Source organism: Narcine bancroftii, chromosome 2, assembly GCF_036971445.1.
Source record: "Narcine bancroftii isolate sNarBan1 chromosome 2, sNarBan1.hap1, whole genome shotgun sequence".
Classification (NCBI taxonomy): Eukaryota; Metazoa; Chordata; class Chondrichthyes; order Torpediniformes; family Narcinidae; genus Narcine; species Narcine bancroftii.
Genome location: NC_091470.1, coordinates 79,626,743 through 79,652,170, shown reverse-complemented (window position 1 = coordinate 79,652,170; position 25,428 = coordinate 79,626,743). Strand labels below are relative to the sequence as shown.

Genomic DNA, 25,428 nt, shown 5'->3' with positions numbered 1-25,428 from the left:
ATAGGGCAAATTTCATCAGTGAGACATTGAGGTGACTAATGGTGACACGGCCCAGACCTTTCAGTGCCTCATGGACATGGTTGAGAGAGACTTGCCTTTCCTTTTCATCTACTTTGACATCCTGGTAGCCAGCAGTTCACCTGCAAACATATGACACACTTCCATCAGCTGTTCACTCACCTTGCACAATTCGGCCTCAAAGTTAATCCAGAAAAGTGCCAGTTGGGCCTCAGACAGACTTTCTGGGCCAGATATCTCTCTGCAAACCCTACAAGAACCTTCCTGAGCTGTAAACATTTACCTTTCAAGCACCAAGCCTGGTGAACTTTATACATGTTAAATTCTGTGCATAGTATGGTGATTGCCTGCAACCAGAGAACTTGGAAGAAGGAGAAGTGAGATTGAACTGTGAACCAAAGAACTTTTAAATTTACACACACATTGCATACACGTGTACTTAGAATTAGAAGGGGGTAATTTGGATTAGTGTACAGTATAGTATAAGAATAAAGTTAAGTTAAAGTTTGATTCTATTTTCATGTTTGAAGTTGATTAAAAAATAACTTTTGTTTTGAAAGCCACTCATCTTGGTGAATGTCTATTGCTGCTGGGTTTTGGGGTCGTTTGGGCTCGTAACAGTAGAAACTCGAAGAGGCTGAACAGGGTGATGATAGCTGTCTTTTGGGCGTCGTCCTGATGTACGGGGGATCTGATGGTATCCACGGATTAAGTCAACTTTGGAGAAAATCTTTGCACCGTGAAGATTCACTGCAAAATCCTGGATATGGGGAATTGGGTAGCAGTCTGGTGTTGTTGCGTCGTTGAGACATCTGTAATCACCACAGGGCCTCCAGCTGCTATTGGACTTGGGCACCAGGTGGAGGGGTGAGGCCCATGGACTAGAGGAAAAACAGACAATGCCTAGCTCCTCCATGGCGAGGTTGAGTTTATCTGGGACCAGGCATGCCGCCTGCACGCAAATGCAATGGTGGACCAGTGGTAGCAATATGGTATTGGACACCATGATTGGGCATGGCTGCCATGAACTGTGGGCGCAGAATTGAGGGAAAGTCTGCAAGCAGTTAATTGTACTGGCCTTGTTTGGTCTCCAGAGAAGCAAGCTGGGTGAATGGTTCATTTCTTCTGCTGAGGGGCACCATGTGGAAGGTCTGAGCGTGGACTAAGTGCTTGCCCAAGAGATCAACAAGCACGGAATGGGCCCTGAAGAAATCTGCACCGAGCAGGGGTTTGTCCACCGTAACGAGGGTGAAGGACCATTGGAATGTGCTGTTGCCAAAACATACAGGAATCTGCTTTTTTCCCCAAAAATTCAGATGGTGGTGTTATTGGCAGCCCAAAGGGAAGGACCAGTGGGTCTCGAGCACCGTAGTGGGTATGACGTGAATCTCCACCCCCGTGTACACTAGGAACTTGCAGCCTGAGATGCTGTCCCAGACACTGAGAAGGCTATCTGGTCACATCGTTTCCCAGGAACAAACATGGCTGATGGCATCTGCGGGCGGACACCCCCCCAACGTTGGTGATAGAAACACCATTTGGGATTGGACCTCTCCATCCTTTGACGGGGAGGGGCCTCCTCATGTGGTGGACTAGACCTGGGCGCTGTCCTCAGCAATGGCACGAAACACTGTTGATGGAATCTACAGCTTGACATTTCGAATGGTAGAGAACATCTGCACGCACTGCAACTTTGCATGGGTCTCTGCAGTTCGCGTCAGCCAAGAGGAGCCTGATGTTCTCAGGCCTCTGTTCAAGGAATGCTTGCTTGAACACAAGACAGGGCTCGTGCCCTTCCACCAGTGTGAGCATTTCGTCCATGAAGGCAAGAGGGGGTCCTATTATCTAGGCCATCCAAGTGAAGTAGCCTGGCTGCTCGCTCGCACCATGAGAGGCTGTAGTAATGGGAATGTTTTCCAGAGCCACGTATTTACTTTCCTCCGGTGGCACTTTAATGAGGTCAACTCATGAGGCAGCTTTCTGGTCGAGTGAGCTGATGTAGAAGTATCTCGCTGAATTGGAGGTTATCTGTTTAATCTGGAACTGGGCATCTGCTTGGCCGAACCAAGTGCAGGGCCTGTTCATACAGAAAATTGACAGCTTCAATGCAATGGCATCTACAGCTGTTTATTCAATTTTTTCAAGTCTTCCAAGCGGAGCAAAGAGACTGAAACAACAGGCTGTGTGCTCCAGTATCACAACTGCTTTTATTTGAATCTCGTTCCGCCCCTAATGTCGCGACGCTTGCGTCCCGGTGACGCAAGTGCGTCTGTAACCTTCCAGTTCTGCAACGCCATCCTTGCCACAGCTGCCCTGCTGACTGCGCGTGACAAGCAGGGCAGGTTCCCGTTACAAGAATGTGTGTCGCCACACACTCATCCTTTGAGACATGTGCTGACTAGAATCCTGCATGGTACTTTTTACCAGTAACTTAACTAACATTTTATACAATTCTGTCACAAAGTTGGAAGGTATTCTGAGAGAAAGAGGATCCCCAGGCATCTGGAAAGTGTGGCTTTTTTGTGGAAGACTGTGACTCATGAATTTGAATTTTTAAATAACTCACCAAATACACTGATTAAAGGCACAACCAACCAGATCAGACATTAGCCGCTTTCAGGTGCATTCTCTGCCAAGAATGTGCCTGGAGAAGAGGATTCAGACCTGTGGAATGCTCATTCAGGTGGCAGCGCTGAAAGCGCAGCGTTGGTCATCTGAAAGAGACGGCTGCATGGGAGGCGCCTTGGAGTGCACTCCAGCTCCTGTCCCTTTGGGCTGTCAGGGTTGGGGCGGCTGGCACGAGCTGTAGGGGTTGGGACAGCTCACGACGGCCGCCTCAGCCCTGACGTCCCGCGCCGGGGGGCAGGGGCAGTGGGGAGGGGGCTTTCGGGTGCTTGCCAGCTGATTGTCATCCCTTTGCTAACCAATTTCAGACAGCTGCATTCAGGTGCCGGGGGGACCTCAGTGCTCTGGCGATTATCCCTCCCAGAGGAGGGTTAAAGTTCGCCTCGCATGCGCCTACTGCGCTTTCAAGTGGCCTCCTGACAGCCGCATATGGGCATAATATGCGGCTTTACATCGGAGAATTTTGGCCACCTGCAAGTGCCTATTCTCTGATTAACATTTGATAATTTCCCACATAATAGGCTAGTTCAGGTCATAAAGCACAGGATTTTGTTTTTGTAATTCTTTATTTATCATACTATGAACCATATCAACCAATATATTTACAGATGCATCTCTTTAAATATTCACAGTGACATTTTCTCTTTTTTTCCCCAACCCCTCCAAAAACAGTAAATATTGGACATATAAAATACAATATCTATTTTTTAATAAAAGGAATACAAACAAAAAAGACATCATCTACTTATTCGCATTAAATCTGATCGTGTTCATCTTCTTATCATTTTAGGTGGTGGTCCTTGGCCTCCTCTTTCTGTTATGTTTCATATATGGTTCCCAGGTCTTTTCAATCATTGTGACTTTGTCTTTTAAATTATATGTGATTTTTTTTTCCAATGGGATACACTTAAACTTGGTTATTTATTCCATTAATATTTATAATCATATGGTCCAATGTAGCCATCTTATATCTTTATTTTCATTTTTCCGCCTCTTTACCACCTCCATCCCTTTTTTCCCATTACTGTTTTTTAAGTTTTCCTTTTTAATCTCAATATATGACAACGCATTTAAGACATGAGATACCCCAACAATCCCCACAAGCAATAACCCTTTAACCCCAAATGAACCTCTGCTCCTTGACAGCAACCACAACTCCCCTTTCTATTCAGTTTGCGAACTTACTCGGAAGCGTCAACCGATTTCGCAGTGAACATTCTTCTCCACTGCTCCCCCCCCCAGCGAATACTATTTTCCTATACTTATAACAAGCTCTCTTTTTTTTCCTTCTTCCCTTTCCCTTATCCATCTTTAAATCTTTATATATACACATTATCTTTACTTTATATTTTTACATATTTTTGTATATTTTCTTGCTGGTCACCCTTCTTGTCACTCCTCCTCCTCTCTTCTCCTGTCCTGCAAATGTTCAGCAAATTCTTGGGCTTTCTTTGGGTCCGAGAACAGTCTATTCCGTTCTCCAGGAATGAATACTTTCAGTACTGTTGGATGTCTTACTATAAAGTTATACCCTTTTTTCCATAAGATTGTTTTCGCTGTGTTGAATTCCTTCCTCTTCTTTAAAAGTTCGAAGCATATGCCAGGTAAAAAAAAAAAAATATTTTTTGTCCCTTATATTCCAACGGCTTATTGTCTTCTCTAATCTTCTTTCTTGCCTGCTCCAGTATGTTTTCTCTTGTCGTACATCTTAGAAATTTTACTAATATGGATCTTGGTGTTTGATGTGGTGGCGGTTTCGGTACTAGCGCTCTATGTGCCCTTTCGATTTCTTTTTCTTCATGTGAATCTGTCATTCCCAGCACCTTCGGGATCTATCCTTTTATAAATTCCTTCTTTGTCTTCTTTCAGGCCAACTATTTTTATGTTGTTTCACCTATAGTAATTTTCCAATACATCAATTTTTTTGTGACAATAAATCTTGTGTCTCTAATTTTTTTTTCGCGCTTTCTTCCAACTTCCCTCTTAAATCATTTATCTCCATTTCGACAGCAGCTTCTCGTTCCTCCACATTTTCTACTCTTTTCCCTATTTCAGTCACGACCAACTCTAAGCTTTGCATTGTCTTCAGCTCTTTTCATTTTTCTTTTGATTGAACTAAATTCTAATGATAGCCATTCTTTTAATGACCTCATTTGTTCTTCAAAAAAGGCTTTATCTAAACTTTGTCCTTCTATTTTACCTTCTTTCCTTTGAAATTCTTGGTCTTCTTCCTCCTCTTCTTCTGTGTCTGTATCTATGTCTGTGTCATCTTCTTCTCTTCTCTGTATCCTTCTCTGGTGAGCTGCTTCTGTCCCCCGGCTGGGCCTCCTGCCGCAGGTTGTCCCCCGGCTGGGCCTCCTGCCGCAGGTTGTCCCCCGGCTGGGCCTCCTGCCGCAGGTTGTCCCCCGGCTGGGCCTCCTGCCGCAGGTTGTCCCCCGGCTGGGCCTCCTGCCGCAGGTTGTCCCCCGGCTGGGCCTCCTGCCGCAGGTTGTCCCCCGGCTGGGCCTCCTGCCGCAGGTTGTCCCCCGGCTGGGCCTCCTGCCGCAGGTTGTCCCCCGGCTGGGCCTCCTGCCGCAGGTTGTCCCCCGGCTGGGCCTCCTGCCGCAGGTTGTCCCCCGGCTGGGCCTCCTGCCGCAGGTTGTCCCCCGGCTGGGCCTCCTGCCGCAGGTTGTCCCCCGGCTGGGCCTCCTGCCGCAGGTTGTCCCCCGGCTGGGCCTCCTGCCGCAGGTTGTCCCCCGGCTGGGCCTCCTGCCGCAGGTTGTCCCCCGGCTGGGCCTCCTGCCGCAGGTTGTCCCCCGGCTGGGCCTCCTGCCGCAGGTTGTCCCCCGGCTGGGCCTCCTGCCGCAGGTTGTCCCCCGGCTGGGCCTCCTGCCGCAGGTTGTCCCCCGGCTGGGCCTCCTGCCGCAGGTTGTCCCCCGGCTGGGCCTCCTGCCGCAGGTTGTCCCCCGGCTGGGCCTCCTGCCGCAGGTTGTCCCCCGGCTGGGCCTCCTGCCGCAGGTTGTCCCCCGGCTGGGCCTCCTGCCGCAGGTTGTCCCCCGGCTGGGCCTCCTGCCGCAGGTTGTCCCCCGGCTGGGCCTCCTGCCGCAGGTTGTCCCCCGGCTGGGCCTCCTGCCGCAGGTTGTCCCCCGGCTGGGCCTCCTGCCGCAGGTTGTCCCCCGGCTGGGCCTCCTGCCGCAGGTTGTCCCTGTCGGTCGCCCCGTTGCCACTCACCCTCTTCCAGCCCTTCATTCTCTTTCTCACCACTCTTCTTCTTTCTTGTTTACTTCCCCCAGTTGAACGCCCCGATACTGGGCGTCTCTCAGGTGAGTCCCCCTCCCGTCAGTGTTAACCTTTTCTTTTACTTGTGCTCTGCGCATGCACAGTTGCGCACCTATTCTTGGCTTTGAGAGCCATTTTTGGAGTCTGCCAGTCGGGAGGACACCGCTCCTCTGGGGACTCACCAACACTGAAGATCGGCCGCTCCTCTCCACAGTGGCTCTCTGCTTCAATGTGCAGGTAAGGCCGCCTTCTTTCTTCTTCAGTGATTTTCCTTCTTCCCTTTTCTCTGTTATTCTTACTTTTTCTCTTTTGGGCACCATCTTCTGTCTCTTCTCTGTAACTTTATCTTTCTCCTCCTGCATTTTATGTTTATTGAGCTGTTTTTTCACACCTTTTTTTCTTTTCTCTGGAGAGGGCTGTTTCCACCCAACCAGCCACTACTCCATCACGTGACTCCATAAAGCACAGGATTCAGAGTGGGATGATCAATTGGATACAGAATTTGCTTGATGCTAATAGGATAGCAGAGGCAGGTTGTTATTCAGATTGAAGACGGGTAACCAGTGGCATGCTGCAGGGATCAGTGCTAGGTCCACTGTTCTTTGTCATTCAAATCAACAACTGGGATGACAATTCTATTAGCATGGTTAATAAGATTACTAATGAGTGAAGCAGGTAGCCCAGATCAATTGGAAAAGTGGGACAAAGAATGGCAGATGGAATTTAACTCTGTCAAATGTGAAGTGTGGCATTTTGGAAGGATAAACGAGGATAGGGCGCCCATAGTAAATGGTTGGGCCCTGGAGTGTTGTAAAACAGAGAGACTTTGGAGTACAGGTACACAATTCCATTAAAGTGCAACACAGGTAGAAAGAGTGATGAATATGCACACTGGCTGTGATTGATCAGGGCATTAAGTACATGAACTGAGATGAAGTTTTAAACCTGCACAATTGGTGACAATGCATTTGGAGTATTGTGTGCAACTCTGGTCACACAGCTATAAGAACACCTTTATTAAGCTGAAGAGTCCAGAAAACATTCACAAGAATGTTACCAGCAGTGGCCTGCTTGAATAACAAGGAAAATCAGGACAGGCTGGAACTTTTATCCCTGAGGTTTATAAAATTATGAGGGACATAGATAAGGTAATCATAATCTTTTCTCCATGGCAGGGGAGCCTCAAAATAGAGGGCATTGTATTAAGGTGGGGGGGGGGGGGGGGGAGGGAGGGGGAGGATTTTAAAGGGATACGAGGGGCACCTTTATCACAGAGGGTGGTGAATAACCCAGTTTCAAGTCCGTCTATATGGGCTTATCTCAATTGAAGCATTAAATTAAGAAGCACAACTGGGTACAAGAGGCACAGAGAATGGGTTTGGAGAAAACTGATAAGACAGGAAGGAAATAGAGAAAATAGGGTTCTTTGAGTATCAAGCTAATACAGGATCACAAGGACAATTGCAGGATATTTCACAAGAATGAAATGAGAGAACAAAAAGCAGAGGATGAGTAAGAACAAGATAGAACAGGCACTCTCTGAACAACTTTCCTTAATGTAGTTTATGTAAACCCAAGGAAATGGGGTCCTGAGAATGGAGAGAAACTGCACCAACATTACTTGATGAGCCAGAAGCCAAACTAACTGGAATGCCAAACTGGATTATCAAAGTTTTATTGTAAATATGTTATTCAGAAGTCAGGTCAAAATAAGGAAAAACACCAAGGGTGGTCTTCAGCACATTCTACTGAAGAAGCATCACAAACAGAAGTCAGATGAGGTTATGACATTACTTTTAAGTAACATTAAATATAGTTACTTTTAGGAGCATACAATCAGCATGGTTGGTTTCTCTGCAGAACTGGATAATATCAATGAAATTATGGATAACATTGCCAACAATCAATATCTTAGGAACATAAAGAGTTTATCTTGTAATATCTTGATGCTGACTAACTGCATCAGAGTGAGAAGCCATTGAGGAATATGCTGATAACATTTGACAAATGGGCAAATTCAAAAAACTATAAATGTGAAACATCCAAAATGAAGGTTGTGACTAAAAACATTTAATAGGCTCCAAGTAAGGATTGTTGATCATGTCATGTGGAAGCAGGAGCCGAAATGCTTTAAAAATAATCTGCATTAATATGAGCCCATTTTCAATCAACTGCCTGCAAAACCTTAATTACTACTTTCATCATTAATGAAAACAATTAATTTAAAAATTCCTTGACTAGCCTTTGAAAGAGCTCTCAAAAGTTTCAAGTTACTAAAGAGCGTGAATGGCATTTAATAGTACAAAATCTTGCATCCGTTCTCAAAAATAAAAAATTTGGCTTCATTACAATTGCCACTTTAGCCAAGCAGAAATATTTATTTCTGTCTGGCTTCTGCTTTATGCATTGACTGCAAGAAAAATTGACACTGCAGATGAAATCATCAACCACACCAGGTTGGTGAAGACAGGTAGGAGCCACAGCCAACGAAAGGATGAAAAAAACAGAGGAATAAATTCCATAAATTGAAACACAAGTATATTAATATTGTATGTTTTATTATTGATGTAAATGAGATAGTACGTGCTTAAACGTTGACTAGCACCCACAACATATATACAACAGAAGGTAATATAAAACTGAGGGATATTATTCATCATAGGTATGCATACTTAGCCTCTGAAAATGTAGGACAATTTTCATCCATGGTTAAAACCTGTAGAACACAAAAAAAATATTTGGCTCAGAGTCCTGTAAACTACGTGGCACAGCATTTCAGAGTAGCAGCCAAAGAATCTGAACCAAAATCCCAACAGAAAAAACACATGATGATTATTGTACATCAAAACATATTCTGAAATGGCATTGGTCTCATTACTAAGCAAAAGATTCATGGGTTCACTTTGCACGACAGATTATTTTTGTCATTTGCCATTTTAGACCAGTATTGAGGAAGGGCATTACAAATGCATCTTATTTTCTCCAAAGTGCCAGCAGTATACATCACTTATGATGTAACCAGTTCTAAACTTAATGTATAAGCTTTGCAGAAATACACTGCAGTTTGGGCATGGAGTTGATATCATCCTGTTACTTTCATTTAACACTACCAGACTCAAGTTAGTCAAATGGACAGCAGAACACCAGACACAGATGAGCTGATGCTGTGACAAGGCTGCAGAAGGTTACATCACTCCAAAAACATGCATTAGCAGCATTCAGAATCTGAATTTATTGTCATGAAAACTAAGGCAGTGTCTTTGGTTCATTGATCATTCGGGAATCTGACAGCAGCAGGGAAGAAGCTGTCCCTGTGCCACTGAGTGCTTGTCTTTCGGATCCTATACCTCCTTCCCGATGGTAGTAGAGTGAGGAGGTCATGGCCTGGGTGGTGGGGGTCTTTGAGGATAAAGGCTGCTTTTTATTTTTAAAGACACTGTCTCTTGTAGATGTCCTCGATGGAGTGAAGTCTGAAGTCTATGATGCCTGAGATTTGGTGTCTCCATACAAGGCAGTGATGCATCCAGCCAGAATGCTCTCCACAGTACACCTGTGAAGTTTTTGAGAGTCTTTGGTGACATACCAAATCTCAAGCTCCTCACAAAATATCCCTCCTGTATGCTTCCTCATTGCCATTTGTGATTCTGCTGTGGTGTCATCGGCAAACTTGTAGATAGCATTGGAATTGTGCCTGGCCACACAGTTATGGGTATATAATGAAGCTAAGCATGCATCCTTGGGGAGTGCCTTTGTTGATAATCAGTGAGGAAGAGATGTTGCTTCCAATTCATACTGACTTTCTGATGAAAAAGTCAAGGATCCAGTTGCAGAGTGGGGGACAGAGACCCAGAGTTTGTAGTTTCTTGACCAGCACGGAGGGAATAATGGTATTGAAGGCTGACCTGTCATCAATGAAGAGTGGCCATATGTCTGAGTTGCTGTTTTTGAGGTGTTCCAGAGCTTAGTGGAGAGCCAGCGATAATGCATCTGCTGTGGAGCGATTATGATGATAGGCGAATTGCAGTGGGTCTAGATCTTTGCTTAAGGACATGTTAATTGTGGCACCAAAGTTCTGAACAAGGTCAAGCTCAATGCAGCAAAGTTATGGATCAGGTCAAATTTTCAAAATCATATCAGATTCGCTGGCATTTCTTTTCATTTTACTCTAATTCTCATTTTGTACAGAAAACAAAGTCTCAAATCAATTGTTCTAGCCTTTACTTCACTGAAATTAAAATATTTTGGCAGTAATCAATGCACTTAATGTAATACATTTTTCATTCAGTGTAATCTGCAGTTTCCTTAACAGGATTTTTGCTTACGACATCAATTACAACTACATACCCATCAATACTAATGCCATTAAAAATACTTGGTCTGTGCCTTCAATACTTTTGTAATTCAAGTGTCACCCAAATATATATATTTTTTAATATGATGAGAGAGTACTCATCTTTTCTAGTAGTTGCCATCAACCTCTAATGATATTCCCCCCTGCCAGATCCCTTCAACTCTCTTGCTCCTTGCCTTAGCTTTACATTCTCAAGTTTTAAGTAGGAGCTGCATGGTAAAACAAATTACCCATCCTATATATCCATCATAATTTTGTTTTTTTTTCATGTCTCTCCTCAGCCTCCTTTGCTTCCAGAAAAAACTCAACCTATCCAGTCTCTTCTCAGAAGTGAAATATTCCATCCCAGGCAATGTCCTGGAAAATCTTGTGCATTTTAAACTTTACACTTGTATCCACCTCTGGCAGCTCATTACATTTACATGTTCTGGGCACTAAAGGTGCTAGTGGTGTATGGGTTGATGCTGGGGCCACTTCTTTTTATATTGTATATTAATGATTTAGATCATGGAATAAATGGTTTTGTTGCCAAGTTTGCAGATGTTTATGAAGGTAGATGAAGAAGCAGGTAGTGTTGAGAAACAGGAAGGCTGTAGAAGGACTTGAACAGATTAGAATGGGCCAGAAATTGGCAAGTGAAATGCAATATCAGAAAGTGCACGGTAGAAAAAAATAAATGGGCAGACTATTTTCTAAATCTGTGGAATTTGTTGCCACAGGTGGTTGTGGAGGCCATCATTGAGTATATTTAAGGCAAAGATTGATAGGTTCTGGATTAACATGGGCATCAAAGGTAAATGGGGAAAAGGCTAGGCAGTGGGTATGAGTGGGAAAATTAATCAGCTCATGATTAAATGGTGGGGGATATAAAAAACATAATGCTGGATAAATTCAGCAGATCAAATAGTGTCTTTTATGTAGCACATTAAAATACATAACTGACAATTCAGGCTTGAACCCTTCATCAAGGTATGAAAAAATGTCAGCAGGTGTCTGAATAAAAAAGTAAGAGGGGAGACATGGTTGCAAAGGCAGGAGGTAATAGACAGAGGAGAGAGGAAGGAAGGACACAGTAGCAAGGAAGTGAAGGCTAGGTGAATAGAAAGGGCAAAGGGAGAAGGAAAGGAGAGCAGGTTAGCAGAAACTAGAAAAGTCAAAGTTAATACCATCCAGATGGAAAATCAGTTGTTGTTCCTCCAATTTACAGGTGGTCTTCTAGTTTCTGCTAACTTGCTCTCCACCCCTTTTCCCCTCTAGTCACCTAGCCGTCCCTCCTCCCTCTTGCTTGCTGCTGTGTTCTCCCTCCCTTCTCCACCTATTACCTTCAGCCTTTGCAACCGCGCCTCTTCCCTTACCCTTTTATTCTGACTGCCGACATTTATCCACACCCGAAACGTCAGTGATGCACTGTATTTTTTAATCTTTGCGATATAAAAGACACTATTTGATCTGATGAGTTTCTCCAGCATTGTGTTTTTACTTCAACCATGGTGTCTGCAGACTTTCGCGATTTACTAAATGATGGGGGGGGGGAAGAAATACTTGATTGGCTCGACAGTCCATTTCTGCTCCATCGGCAGTGTGAGGCAAAACCCTTCTGCAAAGTTTAAATTGGCTCCAGTCTGCTTCTGGCCATTTGAAACGTTAACTGTTGTACTCTTATATTGCTCGACCTGCTGAGTTTTTCGAGTGTTTTCTGTCGAGAACAGTCTGCCTTTCACGGTTTGCTGGGACACCGACAAGCGGGAAGGACTCGGATGGCAGCGGCACGAGAGCCAGCAAAGGGGAAATGAGTTTAGCCCCTCAATCGCCAGAGGATCGGGTATAAAGTAACTCTTGGTCCATCCTCCCCACCCCCAAATCATCATTCTGCTACACACTGTCCACCCCACAGCCCGACATTTTGGACACCGCTCTTCACAACAAACACGGCGAGTTCACAGACCGTCAAAAGTCCCCAAAACCAGCGGCAGACCAGTTCATCGCCATCCCGCAAGCAGGGTTCCCTTTCTTTCCATTACCGGTATTGAACCGCCTCCGCCTCCCACTCGGTGGACAGAATTTAAATTCACCCGCCTTTCCGTTGGTTGCGCGTGCGCTTTGGTGGCGTGCAAGTCCAGCGGCGCATGCGCACTTCCCGCCGCCCCAGTTTTTCTTCCACCAAAAAGAGACTTCATTCGCGAAAAATAAATTTGCCCAAGAAAAACCGTTCAAAGTCTGTCCCCCACCCTTACTTTCACAGCCACGGCACTGTGCGCTGTTACATTCGAGTCTCTCAGGACCACCACTTGTCTCCCCGCTTGATGGACGAACTCGCGTCTCTTCGTGGCGAGGATTTAAATTCAACCGCCTGTCCCGGTTCGGTGGCGCGTGCGCGTTGGTGGTTCGCCGCCGGTCAGCCCGGTGCTCATGGCAGTTCGCTGCCGCAAAAAAAAAATTCTTTTAAAAGGGGGCGAATTGAAAGGGGAAAGTAACTCAGATCAATTTTGAGAGCGAATCGATTGCCGATTTGGAGCGGGAAGTGAGGTCACGGCGGAGGCGGGCCGGCGCTTTGAATCGAGTGGCGGCAGTTTCAAGGAGGAAGGTTGGTGGAACAGGGACGTGCGGCCGCTGGGGCTGGAGATAGGTGGTGCAGCCGCAGGGGATGGGGGTCTGGCCGCAGGAGAGGGACGTTAAAGCTCTTGGGTGATGATGATGGTGAGGGGGAGGCATTTGGGTTGGCCCCTCGGGGAGCGGCGGGGGCAATTGGGTTGGCCCCTCGGGGAGCGGCGGGGGCAATTGGGTTGGCCCCTCGGGGAGGGGCGGGGGCAATTGGGTTGGCCCCTCGGGGAGGGGCGGGGGCAATTGGGTTGGCCCCTCGGGGAGGGGCGGGGGCAATTGGGTTGGCCCCTCGGGGAGGGGCGGGGGCAATTGGGTTGGCCCCTCGGGAGTGGGGCTTGTTCCCTTGGTCAATGGCTTTGGTTGATAACTTTAACAGTCGCAGGGAGTCGTACTTTGGTCCCTTGGTAGGGCACGTTTACGGCCACAAAGATGTTGATAGGTGGAGTGGGTAACAAACCCAGTAAGCAGTGAAACACAAGTCTGTAGACGCTATGATTGTAGTCAAAACGGTTATGTGCACGGTTTCAAAACTCCAAAGAAAATGGGCCAATGACAACTTTTCTCAAGCAAAATATAACAATTGGGTCTAGAGCAGTGGTTCTTATCCTTCCCTTCCCACATTCCACCTTAAGCGATCCGTTACTAATCACAGCACTTATGGCATAGGGAATATGAGTTTAGGGGGGCAGTTTGAAAACCATTGCTTTAATGGTTTTTTGTAATAAATTCATACTCCTTCAATTTGGATAATATATCGGATGATGAAGAGCTGAAGGAAGATCTTATTGAACTGCGCACAAATCGTGTTCTTGAAATGCAGTTTGAAAGCAAAAACTTTGGAACAATATTGGTGTTCGGCAATGGACGTGTTTCCAATACTTTGTAAAAAAGCACTAACTGTGCTCATCCCATTCGCAACAACATACTTATGCGAGTCTGGATTTAGTTCCCTTTTGTCAATCAAGACAAAATCTAGAAATTGCATGGGTGCACAGGCAGACAAGCAGATTGCTATCAGCAACAAAGTGCCACGTTTGGAAAAACTCAAGCAATAAACAGGAACAAAAGAGTCATTAAATTTAAATTGGCTTATGAACATTTGAACATTAGTTGTTTAATTTTTTTAAAGAAATTTCATGCATGGATGAAAATTTAATTTTTTGTAGGGTTTATGCAACTTTTAATTTGTTATAATATTTTTTCTTTTCCATATGTTTCATTTTTATTTATATATTATTAAAAATTGATTATACAAATTTGTTTTGGTCACCTTCACCTTTATTCTTAAATTAATTATTACCTTAAGGGGTGCGAGAACATATTAAAAAATTTTAGGGGTGTGGGGGCATAAAAAAGGTTGGGAACCACTGCTTTAATGGGATTGTAAAAGAGAATTTCACTATAAGCAAATGATTTGCTGCTGTTTGTAATGGATTCGCTAAGTAGTATTCCTTCTATTTGATCCATTTTGGATGAGTTCAGCTCCTTCTCAGGAGAGTGAATGTTACCTTGTCAATATAGCAGCTCTGCAATTTAACCAATTAGACCTGCCTTTTCAATTCAGTTAATCAGGTTTCAAGTAACTAGGTGCATATGTTACACATACATTTTCCAATCTTCTCAGAAAAATTGTTATTAATCAGGTGAAATCAGATTTTTCAGAGATGGAATAATTTGACTGTCATTAATGGCAGAATAAATGTAGTTAGAATCAATATTACCAAGATTTATTTATTTGTTTCAAACTATTATTTTATTTCCTCTAAAATATTTTTTCACTTCTCTGGATGAAATAATTTCCTCCTTAGAAGTGGGAATTCTCCAAGGGTTCGTAAAGCATCATTATAAAATTGTAAAGTTTGTGGAAGATTCGATCTCTCGAATTTCCAATTTTGCTACTGGGCAGCACACATGCATAAACTATGTTACTGGGTTCGATCTCCTGGTGTAAACTTGGAATTGACTTGCAGATCATCTTTATCTGTGCATGGTTTTTTCTCAATTACAATAAACTCTATTCTGATAATCTAGTAGTGCTTAATACTTTTTAAAAAAAATATGGTCTCAAATGAGACATCATTTTAAGTGGGTAGCTGTATCACTTCTTGGTCTCATTTATAATCATTTATTCTTACCATTAGTTACTGATCCTTTTTATTGTATGGCAAGCTAAAGGTATCAAGCATCTTCAAGACCTCTATGTGGATGGAGTGTTTTGCAGCTTCACCCCTCCCACATACAGCTGATCTGCAATACATTTATTTTGCTGCTTTCAAATTTGTCATTTTATTTCAGTCTTTTTCAAATTTCCCTCTGTTACCTTCCAAACAACACTGGAAATATCTAGTATTAGTTAATCCAGCTTTATTCTGTTAATCAAAAGGCATTCATTTTCTAAAATAAAGACAGAATGAGAGCAAGAATTAGTAATGAAAATTGAAGAAAAGCTGGAATGGGGCTATATATAGAATTTGCTCCACCATTTCCTTTGCTCAATTGGGACCCATTCAATTCAACGTGTTGCACAGGGTTCATTTTTCTTAACCTAAATTGTCATCCATTTATCCAATAGAGGACAAATGCAATAGGTCTAATGGCTCCCCATGGCACTTTAGTGGCATGTGGCAGCCCGCTACCTGGTAGGCATTTTGACCCACAAGATAGCAGGCGAATGTGGCAATCCTTCAAAGGCCATGCTGACTAAATGTCTTCATGGGTTGCAGGCAGCATGGCAGGAATGAGCACCGGCAGGAACGCCAGCCTATCAGCGGCCGGCAAGCTGGTGACATCGTTTCTGCTGTAAGCAGCGGGACAAGTAGGCCCAGCAGACCTATATAAGGCAGGACAAACCATCAATACATCACTATCGACTGTACTCATCTTGTGTAAGTGTCTGGCTTTTACGCCTTGCTGTCGCATGCGCTACATTGGTGACACCGACAGGTCCAAACGGCGCTTTGGACCCGACGATAGAGGGACAAGTAACACTCAATGGGGTTTCACTGAAACTGCCGACATTCGGGACTTTGCAACTACTCGTATGGTTTGAGCAGGCCATGGCCCAGTTCCAGATTTGACAGATCACAGCCGATGCCACTAGGTATTACTACATGGTGAGCTTGCTCGACCAGATCACAGCCACCAGGGTCGTTGATTTCCTCAGGCAGCATCTGAAGGAAGGCAAACATGTGGCTATCAAGGAGCTATTAACCTGCACTTTTGGGCTCTCTAAACATGAGTGTGTGGTCCAACTGTTGCACATGGATGGTTTGAGGGACAGGGCCCCTTCTGCTCTCATGAATGACATGTTAGTGTTAACTGTTGGCCACAAGCCTTGCCTGCTCTTTGAGCAGATCTTCCTGAAGCGACTACTGGAGGATATCTGACTACTGCTCCCTGAGGAGGACTTCAGTGACCCTAGAAGGTCACAGCTGGAGTGGACGTCCTCTAGGAAGCGAAGAGAGGCTCCAGCATCATGGTTAACCTTGCAAGGCCTCGAGTGTAGCAGACGATTAGGTCGCCACAGAAGGCCAACAGATTCCTCCTTCCCCCCCCCCCCTCCAGTGAGCAGTACTTTCTATCACCAATGGTGGGGTTCGGAGACCCGTCAACGGGAAACCAGGCTCAGCCCTGAGGGCCACAAACAATTCCAACATTTGAACCTTCGGCACCAGCACCATTCCACTTCACTTTGGGAACAGCCAGTTCATGTGGACATTCACCCTGGCCCCTGGCAGCAGTACAACAACTAATTCTGGGGGCAGACTTTCTCAGGGTTCATTGTTTGTTGGTAGGGTGGCAGTTAGTGCATGCCAAGACTTTCCAAACCTCCCTAGGAGAGGCCAAGCTACCTGCCCCCCATTTACATTCTGTCACCCCCGAAAATAATGAATTCACACGCATCCTCGTAGAATTCCCCTCCATTGTGGTGCCACAGTTAACCTCAACTGAACCAAAACATAGGGTACAGCACCACATCCTCACAAAGGGACCTACACCACCCCCCCCCACACACACACACACACTCACACACACACACACACACACACACACACACTCACACACACTCACACACACTCACACACACTCACACACACTCACACACACTCACACACACTCACACACACTCACACACACTCACACACACTCACACACACTCACACACACTCACACACACTCACACACACTCACACACACTCACACACACTCACACACACTCACACACACTCACACACACTCACACACACTCACACACACTCACACACACTCACACACACACACACACACACACACACACACTCCAGGGCATGCCTCTGCCTCCCCCGAGAAACCCAGCATTGCAAAGGAGGAGTTCTGGAAGATGAAAGAGCTGGGAATAGTGCAGCGGTCTGACAGTCCCTGTGCATCCCCCTGAATATGGTACCAAAGATGACAGGAGGATGGAGGCCATGAGGGGACAATTGCTGCCTCAAACAAGGTCAGCACACTAGACACATACAGGACACATGGTCCACATACAGGACTTTACTATGAACTTGCAGGGGGCATGGATATTCTCCAAAGTCGACCTTATCAGGGGCTATCACCAAATCCTGGTCCACCTGGAGGACATTGCTTAAACTGCCATCATCACACCCTTTGGTTTGTTTGAGTTCCGTAGGATGCCTTTCGGGCTTAAAAACTTGGCTCAGACATTCCAGAGGCTGATGCACACGGTGGGCCAGGATCTCAAGTTTGCGTTCATTTACTTGGACGACATTCTGATACCCAGCCACAACCACATGTGACCCACATGCACCCTCCACAGTGAGTTTGGCCTGACCATCAACCCAGCCAAATGCCATTTCAGGCAAGAGACAATAGATTTCCTGGGCCACAGAATTAAGACAATGGGCGACACCTCTGCCTGAAATGTTAGAGGGTGTCATGCATTTCACCAAGCCACATATGGTGAAGTGCCTCCAGGAGTTCAGCAGTATGATTAATTTCTATCACTACTTCAACCCAGCAGCAACCCACGTCTTGCACCCATTATTCTCACATGGTGGGGAAGCAAAAAGAGGTCAAGTGGAATGAGGAAGTTTCAGAAGCCTTCCAGAAGGCTAAAGACACCATGGCCAATGCCACGCTCTTGGTGCATCTGAAGACCGATGCCCCAACTGCCATCACAGTGGACGCATCCAGCACAGCGGTCAGGGATGTACTTGGCAACCTTTGGGTTTCTTCATCTCCCCCGAGTTCAAGTGCAGTGCTTTTGACCGTGAGTTCCTGGCATTGTACTTAGTGGTCCAACATTTTAAGTATTTCCTGGAGGGGAGGTTAATCAAGGTCTCCACCAATCACATGCCGTTGACTTTCACCTTTAATAAAGTGTCAGACCCATGGTCAGCCAGGTAGCAGAGACATCTGTCCTACATGTCTGTCAGCCAATGTGCCAGAATTTCCACACACTGATAGCCATTAAAGGTACAGGCACGTGTCAAGGTGCCCCCGCCCCCACCCCCAATTCAAGCTGGCATAACAGCGATTCAGCCATGTGCAAATGGACATTGTGGGACCCTTGCCGGTGTCACTGGGGGCATAGTACCTGTTGACGATGGTAGACCATCTCATAAAGTGGCCAGAGGCAGTCGTGCTGGCAGAAACGTCAACAGAATCCGAGAACCCCAGACATCCTACAGGGGTGCACAATTCACCTCAGGGCTCTGGGCAGCCTTCGCCAGCCTCCTAGGAACCCAACTCCACCATACCATCCCCAGGCCAACGGGTTGGTGGAGATGTTCCACGGGCACTTTAAAGCAGCCCTGCTGGCCTGATTTAAAGGTCCAAACTGGGTCAACGAATTGCTGTGGTCCTTCTGGCGATCCGCCCCACACCAAAGCAAGACTTCAACACCTCGGCAGCAGAGATGGTATACGGAGGATCCTGGTCATCCCCAGGGAATTCCTGGCTGCCACCAGGGAAAACGGACAAACCACCAGTAGCAGCAGCTCTCGAGAGACTGGGGGAACGGCTGGGATAGCCCCGGTACAGTCCTCATCACACGGCCAGCTCAAGACGATCATCCCCAGGAATCTGAAAAGCTGCAAATATGTCTTTGTATGACGAGGGCACACTGGGGCATACGAGGGGCTCTACTGGGTGGTTAGGCATAACGGTACTACATGTGTGCTGGTTACCAGCAGCAGAGGAAACATTTACTATTGACCGCCTCAAACCAGCACACTTGGACATCAACCAGCTGATCACCCCACCACTTCCACGCTGCAGAGGCAGGCCAGCCAAAACCAAGGACAGCACCCGGATCGCAGGTTCAGGGAGGGGGGGGGGTCATGCGACAGCCTGCCACCCAGTAGGTGTACTGGCATATGATGGCAGCTGAATGTGGCAATCCGACAAGGGCCATGCCGACTAAATGGGCTTTCTTCATGGGCTGCAGGCTGCATGGTGGGAAACAGCAAGCACTGGCCTATCAGCAGCTGGCGAGCCAGTGTCACCATTTCTGCCAGAAGCAGTGGGGCATCTAGGCCCAGCGGGCCTATATAAATTAGATAAAAGAGTCAATAAATCAGTATTGACTGTACATATCAGTGTCTTGCTTTCACGCCCTGCTGGAGCACGAGCTACCCTCCAAAATGCAGGAGTTCTGAGGTGGTCTTTAGCATATTATCCAAAATATTCAGTTAATTTGCAACTCTGTCCATTGACTGTAATATTTGGTATCTCTGAGAACTCCCTAAATTAACTACAGAAAGACATAATAGTGTTTACATCTTTATTAGCCAAGCGTCTTAATTTATTGCATTGGAAGTCTGATAGGCACAATGGATTAAAGACATAATTTTCTTCGTTAAACACATTGAGGGGGTCCATCATGAAATTTTTCATAAATGTTAACCCTTTATGTATTATTTCTCTGAATTATGGAGTAAATGTTTTATTCTGATGATTCTTTCAGCAAATGAGCCAAAAGGTTAGGGAGTGGGGGGGGGGGTGGGTAGTGGTGAGGTGGTTCTGTTTGTGTATTTGAGGTGTATATGTTGTTTTGACCTATTTGTTACTTACTTTCTCTAATTTTCCAGTAATATTGGGAGAGTATCTATCTATCTGTTGGTTTTTCTGTTTAAAAAGGGGAGGGGGGCATAACAAATCTGTATAATGTGAACAGAGTTGTCATGCAAAGTTATTATGATGTTCAATAAATTTGGCATGGATATTAAAAAGAAAAGGAAATTAATCTGGCAGTGCAGTCGTGAGTCAATAGCGTGAACACAGCCCTGAGGTGCGCCAGTGCTCAGTGTGATGTGCCTTGAGGTTTTGCTACCAACCCAAACAGACTTTCCATCAAGAAGTACAGAATTTGTGCAGAGAGAAGTATCAAGTCCTAACGAGGACAATGTATCCACCATTCTCGGAAGTATGATTGTGTTGAATGCCAAGGTGAAGTCAATGAACAACAACCTGGCATGTGAGGCATCGTTCTCTAGATGGATCAGGAAGGAGTGGAGAGTCAAGAATTATCTGTGGACTGGTTTGTATGATAGACAAACTGGAAAGGGTCCATCATTGGCTACTCAAAGCACTTTGTGATCATTGATGTCAATGCCACTCTGCAGTAGTTATTTAGTTACCATGGCTTTCTTTAGGACAATGGTAGCTTCCTTGAAACCTGCGAGAACATTGCTTTGCTGCAGTGAGGTGTTGTAGATGTTTGTTATGACCTCCATCAGCTGGGCCACATAGATCTTCAGCATCTGACCAGGAATATTATCTGCATCTGGGGCTTTGTGGATTCACCCAGGATAGGTTCTTGCTTACCTCATCTGTGGTTGTGTAAAGTGCCTGTTCTTCAGGGGAAGATGAGGCTTTCTTTGATGTCAGCCTGAATGAGAACACTGAATCTAGTGTTTTATTATATTTTTATTTATCCTCTTTTATCTTGCCTTTTCTTTCAAAATGGTGTCTAGTTTTTCGATGTGGGATGTTTGTAAATACTATATAAATGTGTTGTGAGCAATTGGTATAAGTATATAATTGTGATTATAAAAACAGAAAATGCTGTAAACTCAGCTGGTTAGATAGAATCTGCAGAAAGTGAAACTTCGGATGATAATGACCCTTTGTCAGTACAGAACTGGCAAAGGGTCCTTAACCTGAAAAGCTCAATGTTTCATTTACCTCTTATTACTGCCTAACCTGCTAAGTTTCCATTTTATCTTTTGACTTTGGATTTGCAACATTTGCCATTTTTTTTTCCTAACCCCCGCCGCCTTTTTCCACTGGCATCTGTTAATTGGCCATGCAGTGTCCCAAGTTAGGAAACTGTTTGTGCTGTTTCCACTGGACTATCTTTAACTGAGACACTGACTGCTTTTCCACTGAACACAACTCATCCCCAGGGATCAGAGAGTCTACCTTCAAATGGAATGGATGGAGATTGTCTTTTTTCTACTGGTTTAATAGGCACGCTGACATCAGCTGATGCCAGGGTAGAGGCCGTCAGTCCCTGGTGTAATTTGACACTGACCTGCTGATTGCTTTCCTTTTCCCCCTTAACCGGTTAATTTCCCGTTAATTCCTGGGATAGGGTGCCAGTGGAAAAGGGGCTAATGATAGAAACTTTTAAGAGCTATTTAGACAGGCACATGAACAAGCAGGGGACAGTACAATATAGATCATGTGAAGATGGGTGACAGATTAAATTGGCATCAGGTTTGGCACGGACATAGTGGGCCAAAGGGATGTTCTTAATATGCCCTACCATTCAGTATAACAAAGCATACTTGTTTGTTGCATACAATAGTTTTTTTATGCTCCCAGTGTCTCTTAAGGGTTATTAAAGACTTGCACTGTCTGACTTCCAGGTAAATTCACGTCCGTCTGTGTTGAACGAAATGAAGAGATCTAAATTGCCTGTTTACCGACCTAAAGACCAAAAACGTGATGCCATGGCTCCAGAGGTTTCAACTACTAATGTGCTGAGAGCAGGTGAACTTGTTTTGTGTAGAATTCTTAAAATACATCGTGAAAATAATAATCCTTTGCTCTTCTACTTTCAATATTGTACTGCATTTTGAGCTACTTGCAGAAACTTCAAAATAGTTAAATACATGGGTATCGCATTGTATGGTGTCCTTATTTTAAGTCTTCAATATAGAAGAATAACTAGAGACAATTTGATTAAAAGCCACAAAGCTACAAATGTGTTTGAAAGTTTGATTAAATGTACAATGTTGGACAGTAGGCCTTTTCACACCACAGGTGAGCCGTGACCCTACTTGGACCTCCCAGGACTTTCACACCATAGTCCAAATTGCCCATAATTTGACCACCCTGGCAATTTGGGGGGGGGGGGGGGGTGTGCCCAACCATGACGTAACACATTATGCACTCACAGGGAGTCCTACCGAAAGTTGGATCGTATGGTAATGGTGGACGAGGCTTTTCCAAAAATCAATAAATCTAATGCCTATGTGTAAAGGTTAAAACCTTGTTTTTTTTTAAACTATTAGTTAATTTTGTACTTGTCTCTTTAAGATACTGTTGTTTGTAGTGTTACCTTAGTGACTATGATGTAATATGTCGTGATATCCGCCCAGACTAACGACTTACTCATTATTCTTCAGGATGTAGAAGGGGCGTGAGCATGAGAAATTTTTCTTTGAATTTTTTGGATCTCCTTAAATACCATACAATACCATACAATGCGATACACATGTATTTTTTTAAGCTAATATCTCTTTAAAGTTTGAGCTGCTTTATATACAGCAAATGCTTTGTTATTCATCGTTATGAAAGTCTTAATGCAAAGCTCTGCAATGTTTATCCGTTTTATCAATGAATTAAAACTAAAGCAGCAGCCAGAGTAGTGAATGTTTGGAATTCTCTGTCCAGGGATGTGATTGAGGCTGCTTCATTAAACATATTTAAAATTCAGTTAGATAAATTTTTACATGATAGAGGAATTGGGGGATATGGGGAGAAGGCAGGTAGGTGGAGTTAGGTCATAATTTAGATCAGCCATGATCTTATTGAACGGCGGAGCAGGCTCGATGGGCCATTTTTGGCCTACTCCTGTTCCTACTTCCTATGTCACAGAGTTTGATTTATTGGATTAAAGAGTCTGAAATTCAGAATATTGTAGCTCATGCTTTTGAAAGATGATACTTTGAAATTAGGATATATTAGGAGGAGTCTCGTGATGGAGTAGTGGCCGGACGGTGAATTCCAGCCCTCTCCAGAAAAGTCGGGAAAAACAAAGGAAAACACAAAGGCACAGAAATAAAAGTTACAGAAAAGTGAGTATAAAGGTGGAAAGAAGATGGCGACAAAAAAAGAAAAATCGAAAGCAACGGTAAGAAGAGAGGAAGAGAAGACAAAGGAGGAAAAAGGTGAAGGCCTTACCTGTCCGAAGAGGCCCGCTGCGGAGAGAGAAACCCGCTCCCTCAGGTCGGTAAATAATGGACTACAAAAATGGCTCGCAGAGCCGAGTAAAAGTGCGCAACCGCGCATGCGCGATGCGAATGAAAAAAAACACACCGACGTGAGGGGGGACCAGCTGGGGAGTCGATCTCCACAGCCGGCAACGACAGCTGCAGAACACCTGCAGCAAGAAGAGACCACAGAAGACAATAGAAACAAGAAAGAAGAGGAGGAAAGGGCACCAAAGAAACAACAGATGGCCAACCCAGAGGAAGAAGAAGAGGAAGAGGAAGAGTACAGTGAAATAGAAGAAGAAAAGAAAGGCAAGATAAAGGATATACTTTCTCTTATTAAAGGATACATGGAGTCATTTAAAGAATGGCAAACACAGGAATTTAAGGATTTAAGAAAAAGAATAAACAACACAGAAGAGAAAATAAATAAAATGGAGATGACCTTAACAGAAATGGGAAAGAAAATGGACAAGATGGAAGAGCGGGCAGTAGCAGCAGAAATGGAGGTAGAAGACTTAAAAAAGAAATTGGAGGAATCTAATAAAAAAACTAAAGAGACACAAGAACTACTAGCTCAAAAAATAGATACAATGGAAAACCATAACAGAAGAAATAACATAAAGATAGTGGGCCTTAAGAAAGATGAAGAAGGCAAGAATATGAGGGAGTTTATAAAAGAGTGGATCCCTAAGACCCTAGGATGTCCAGAACTACAGCAAGAAATGGAAATAGAAAGGGCACATAGAGTATTGGCCTCTAAACCACAACCACAACAAAAACCAAGATCTATTGTAGTAAAATTCCTAAGATATACTACAAGAGAAAAGGTACTGGAGAAGACAATGGAAAAAGTAAGAGAGGGCAACAAACCACTGGAGTATAAAGGGCAAAAAATCTTCATTTATCCAGATATAAGTTTTGAACTCCTAAAGAAGAGAAAAGAGTTCAATACAGCAAAGGCGATTTTATGGAAGAAAGGGTATAAATTTATACTAAAGCATCCGGCGGTATTGAAAATATTTATTCCAGGACAACAAAACAGACTATTCTCGGATCCAGAAGAAGCACGAAAATTTGCAGAACAATTACAAAAATAGACTGAGGGAGGAAGACGGGTAATGAGAGTTAAAATGATCACGATTGATATGTATGTGGGTATAGACAAAAATAGACTGAGGGATGAAGACAGGTAATGAGAGTAAAAATGATCACGATTGATATGTATGCGGGTAAAGAGGTATAAGAGTGAATAGAGACAATGTGCATACGTGAATGTATCTGTACTTAGAGGAAAATATAGATAGTATAGACAAGAATTAATAAGGGAAGGTAATGGAATAGAGAGAATAAGGAGGGAATTAAAAGAGTGACGTTTGTGACATATGAAAAGTGAAATCTTTTCTGGGGGGGGGCGGGGTGGGGGGAAATAGCGGTCACTGCAAAATCAGTTGACGCTTGCGAGTGGATTCGCAAATCCAAATGGAGAGGGGAGATGTGGTTGTCCGACAAGGGATAAAGGACAACTCAGGAGGGGAAGGGGAGATTGGGGATAAATAAGATAGAAATAGGAGAATAAGGAAAATGTTGGATGTTGTAGGAATGTTGTCTTATAAAGAGTTGAAAATAAGAAAACAGAAATGGAAAAGGAGGAAAGGTAATGATGGAAAAACGGAAAGAGAAGATAAACAAAATATAAAAGGGCTACGCTGAACTATATGACTTTAAATATTAATGGAATACATAACCAAATTAAAAGGAAGAAACTACTAAATTTAAATGAATAAATGTATTCCATTAGAAAAAATAACATATAGGTTAAGAAATAATATTGAAATATTCGAACAAGTATAGGAGCCTTACATTAAATACAATAGCGAAAACCTACCAGGGACAAACATTACTTAAGTTGATGGAAGGAGAAGGAAAGAAAAGAATGGACTCAGTAGAATTTCTGGTGTATTTTTGTTGAATGACAACATTGTCTGACTGGCTTAATGCAACCTAGATTGTATACCTAAAATGGATGAGAGGGGGGGGTGGGGGGGTGGCTTGGGAGGAAGGGGGGGGGAGAAAAAGTCACTGTATATGTGTGAAAAAGACATAGTGTATATCATGGCTAATGTGATTTATGGTGTGAAA

General features: G+C 44.3%; 2 protein-coding genes across 10 annotated transcripts in view; one reads left to right on the top strand and one right to left on the bottom strand.

Moving 5' to 3' along the window:
• Window positions 1-12,990, bottom strand: part of knl1 (kinetochore scaffold 1) — a 106,439-nt gene extending 93,449 nt beyond the window's left edge. For 2 of the 7 annotated variants that reach the window (XM_069917189.1, XM_069917195.1), the window contains exons 1-2: window positions 12,274-12,462; window positions 8,574-8,617 (exon numbers count right to left, since the gene is read on the bottom strand). In XM_069917189.1, coding sequence (XP_069773290.1) covers window positions 8,574-8,617; window positions 12,274-12,429 — 200 coding nt within the window. In that variant the 5' untranslated portion in view covers window positions 12,430-12,462. Of the gene's footprint in view, window positions 1-8,573; window positions 8,618-12,197; window positions 12,463-12,486 lie in introns of those variants that run through there. The other 5 variants (XM_069917190.1, XM_069917194.1, XM_069917191.1 and 2 more) reach the window with 4 other exon arrangements.
• Window positions 12,425-25,428, top strand: part of knstrn (kinetochore localized astrin (SPAG5) binding protein) — a 48,778-nt gene continuing 35,774 nt past the window's right edge. The window contains exons 1-2 of one of the 3 annotated variants that reach the window (XM_069917218.1): window positions 12,425-12,836; window positions 21,718-21,841. In XM_069917218.1, coding sequence (XP_069773319.1) covers window positions 21,748-21,841 — 94 coding nt within the window. In that variant the 5' untranslated portion in view covers window positions 12,425-12,836; window positions 21,718-21,747. The remainder of the gene's footprint in view (window positions 12,837-21,717; window positions 21,842-25,428) is intronic. The other 2 variants (XM_069917217.1, XM_069917216.1) reach the window with 2 other exon arrangements.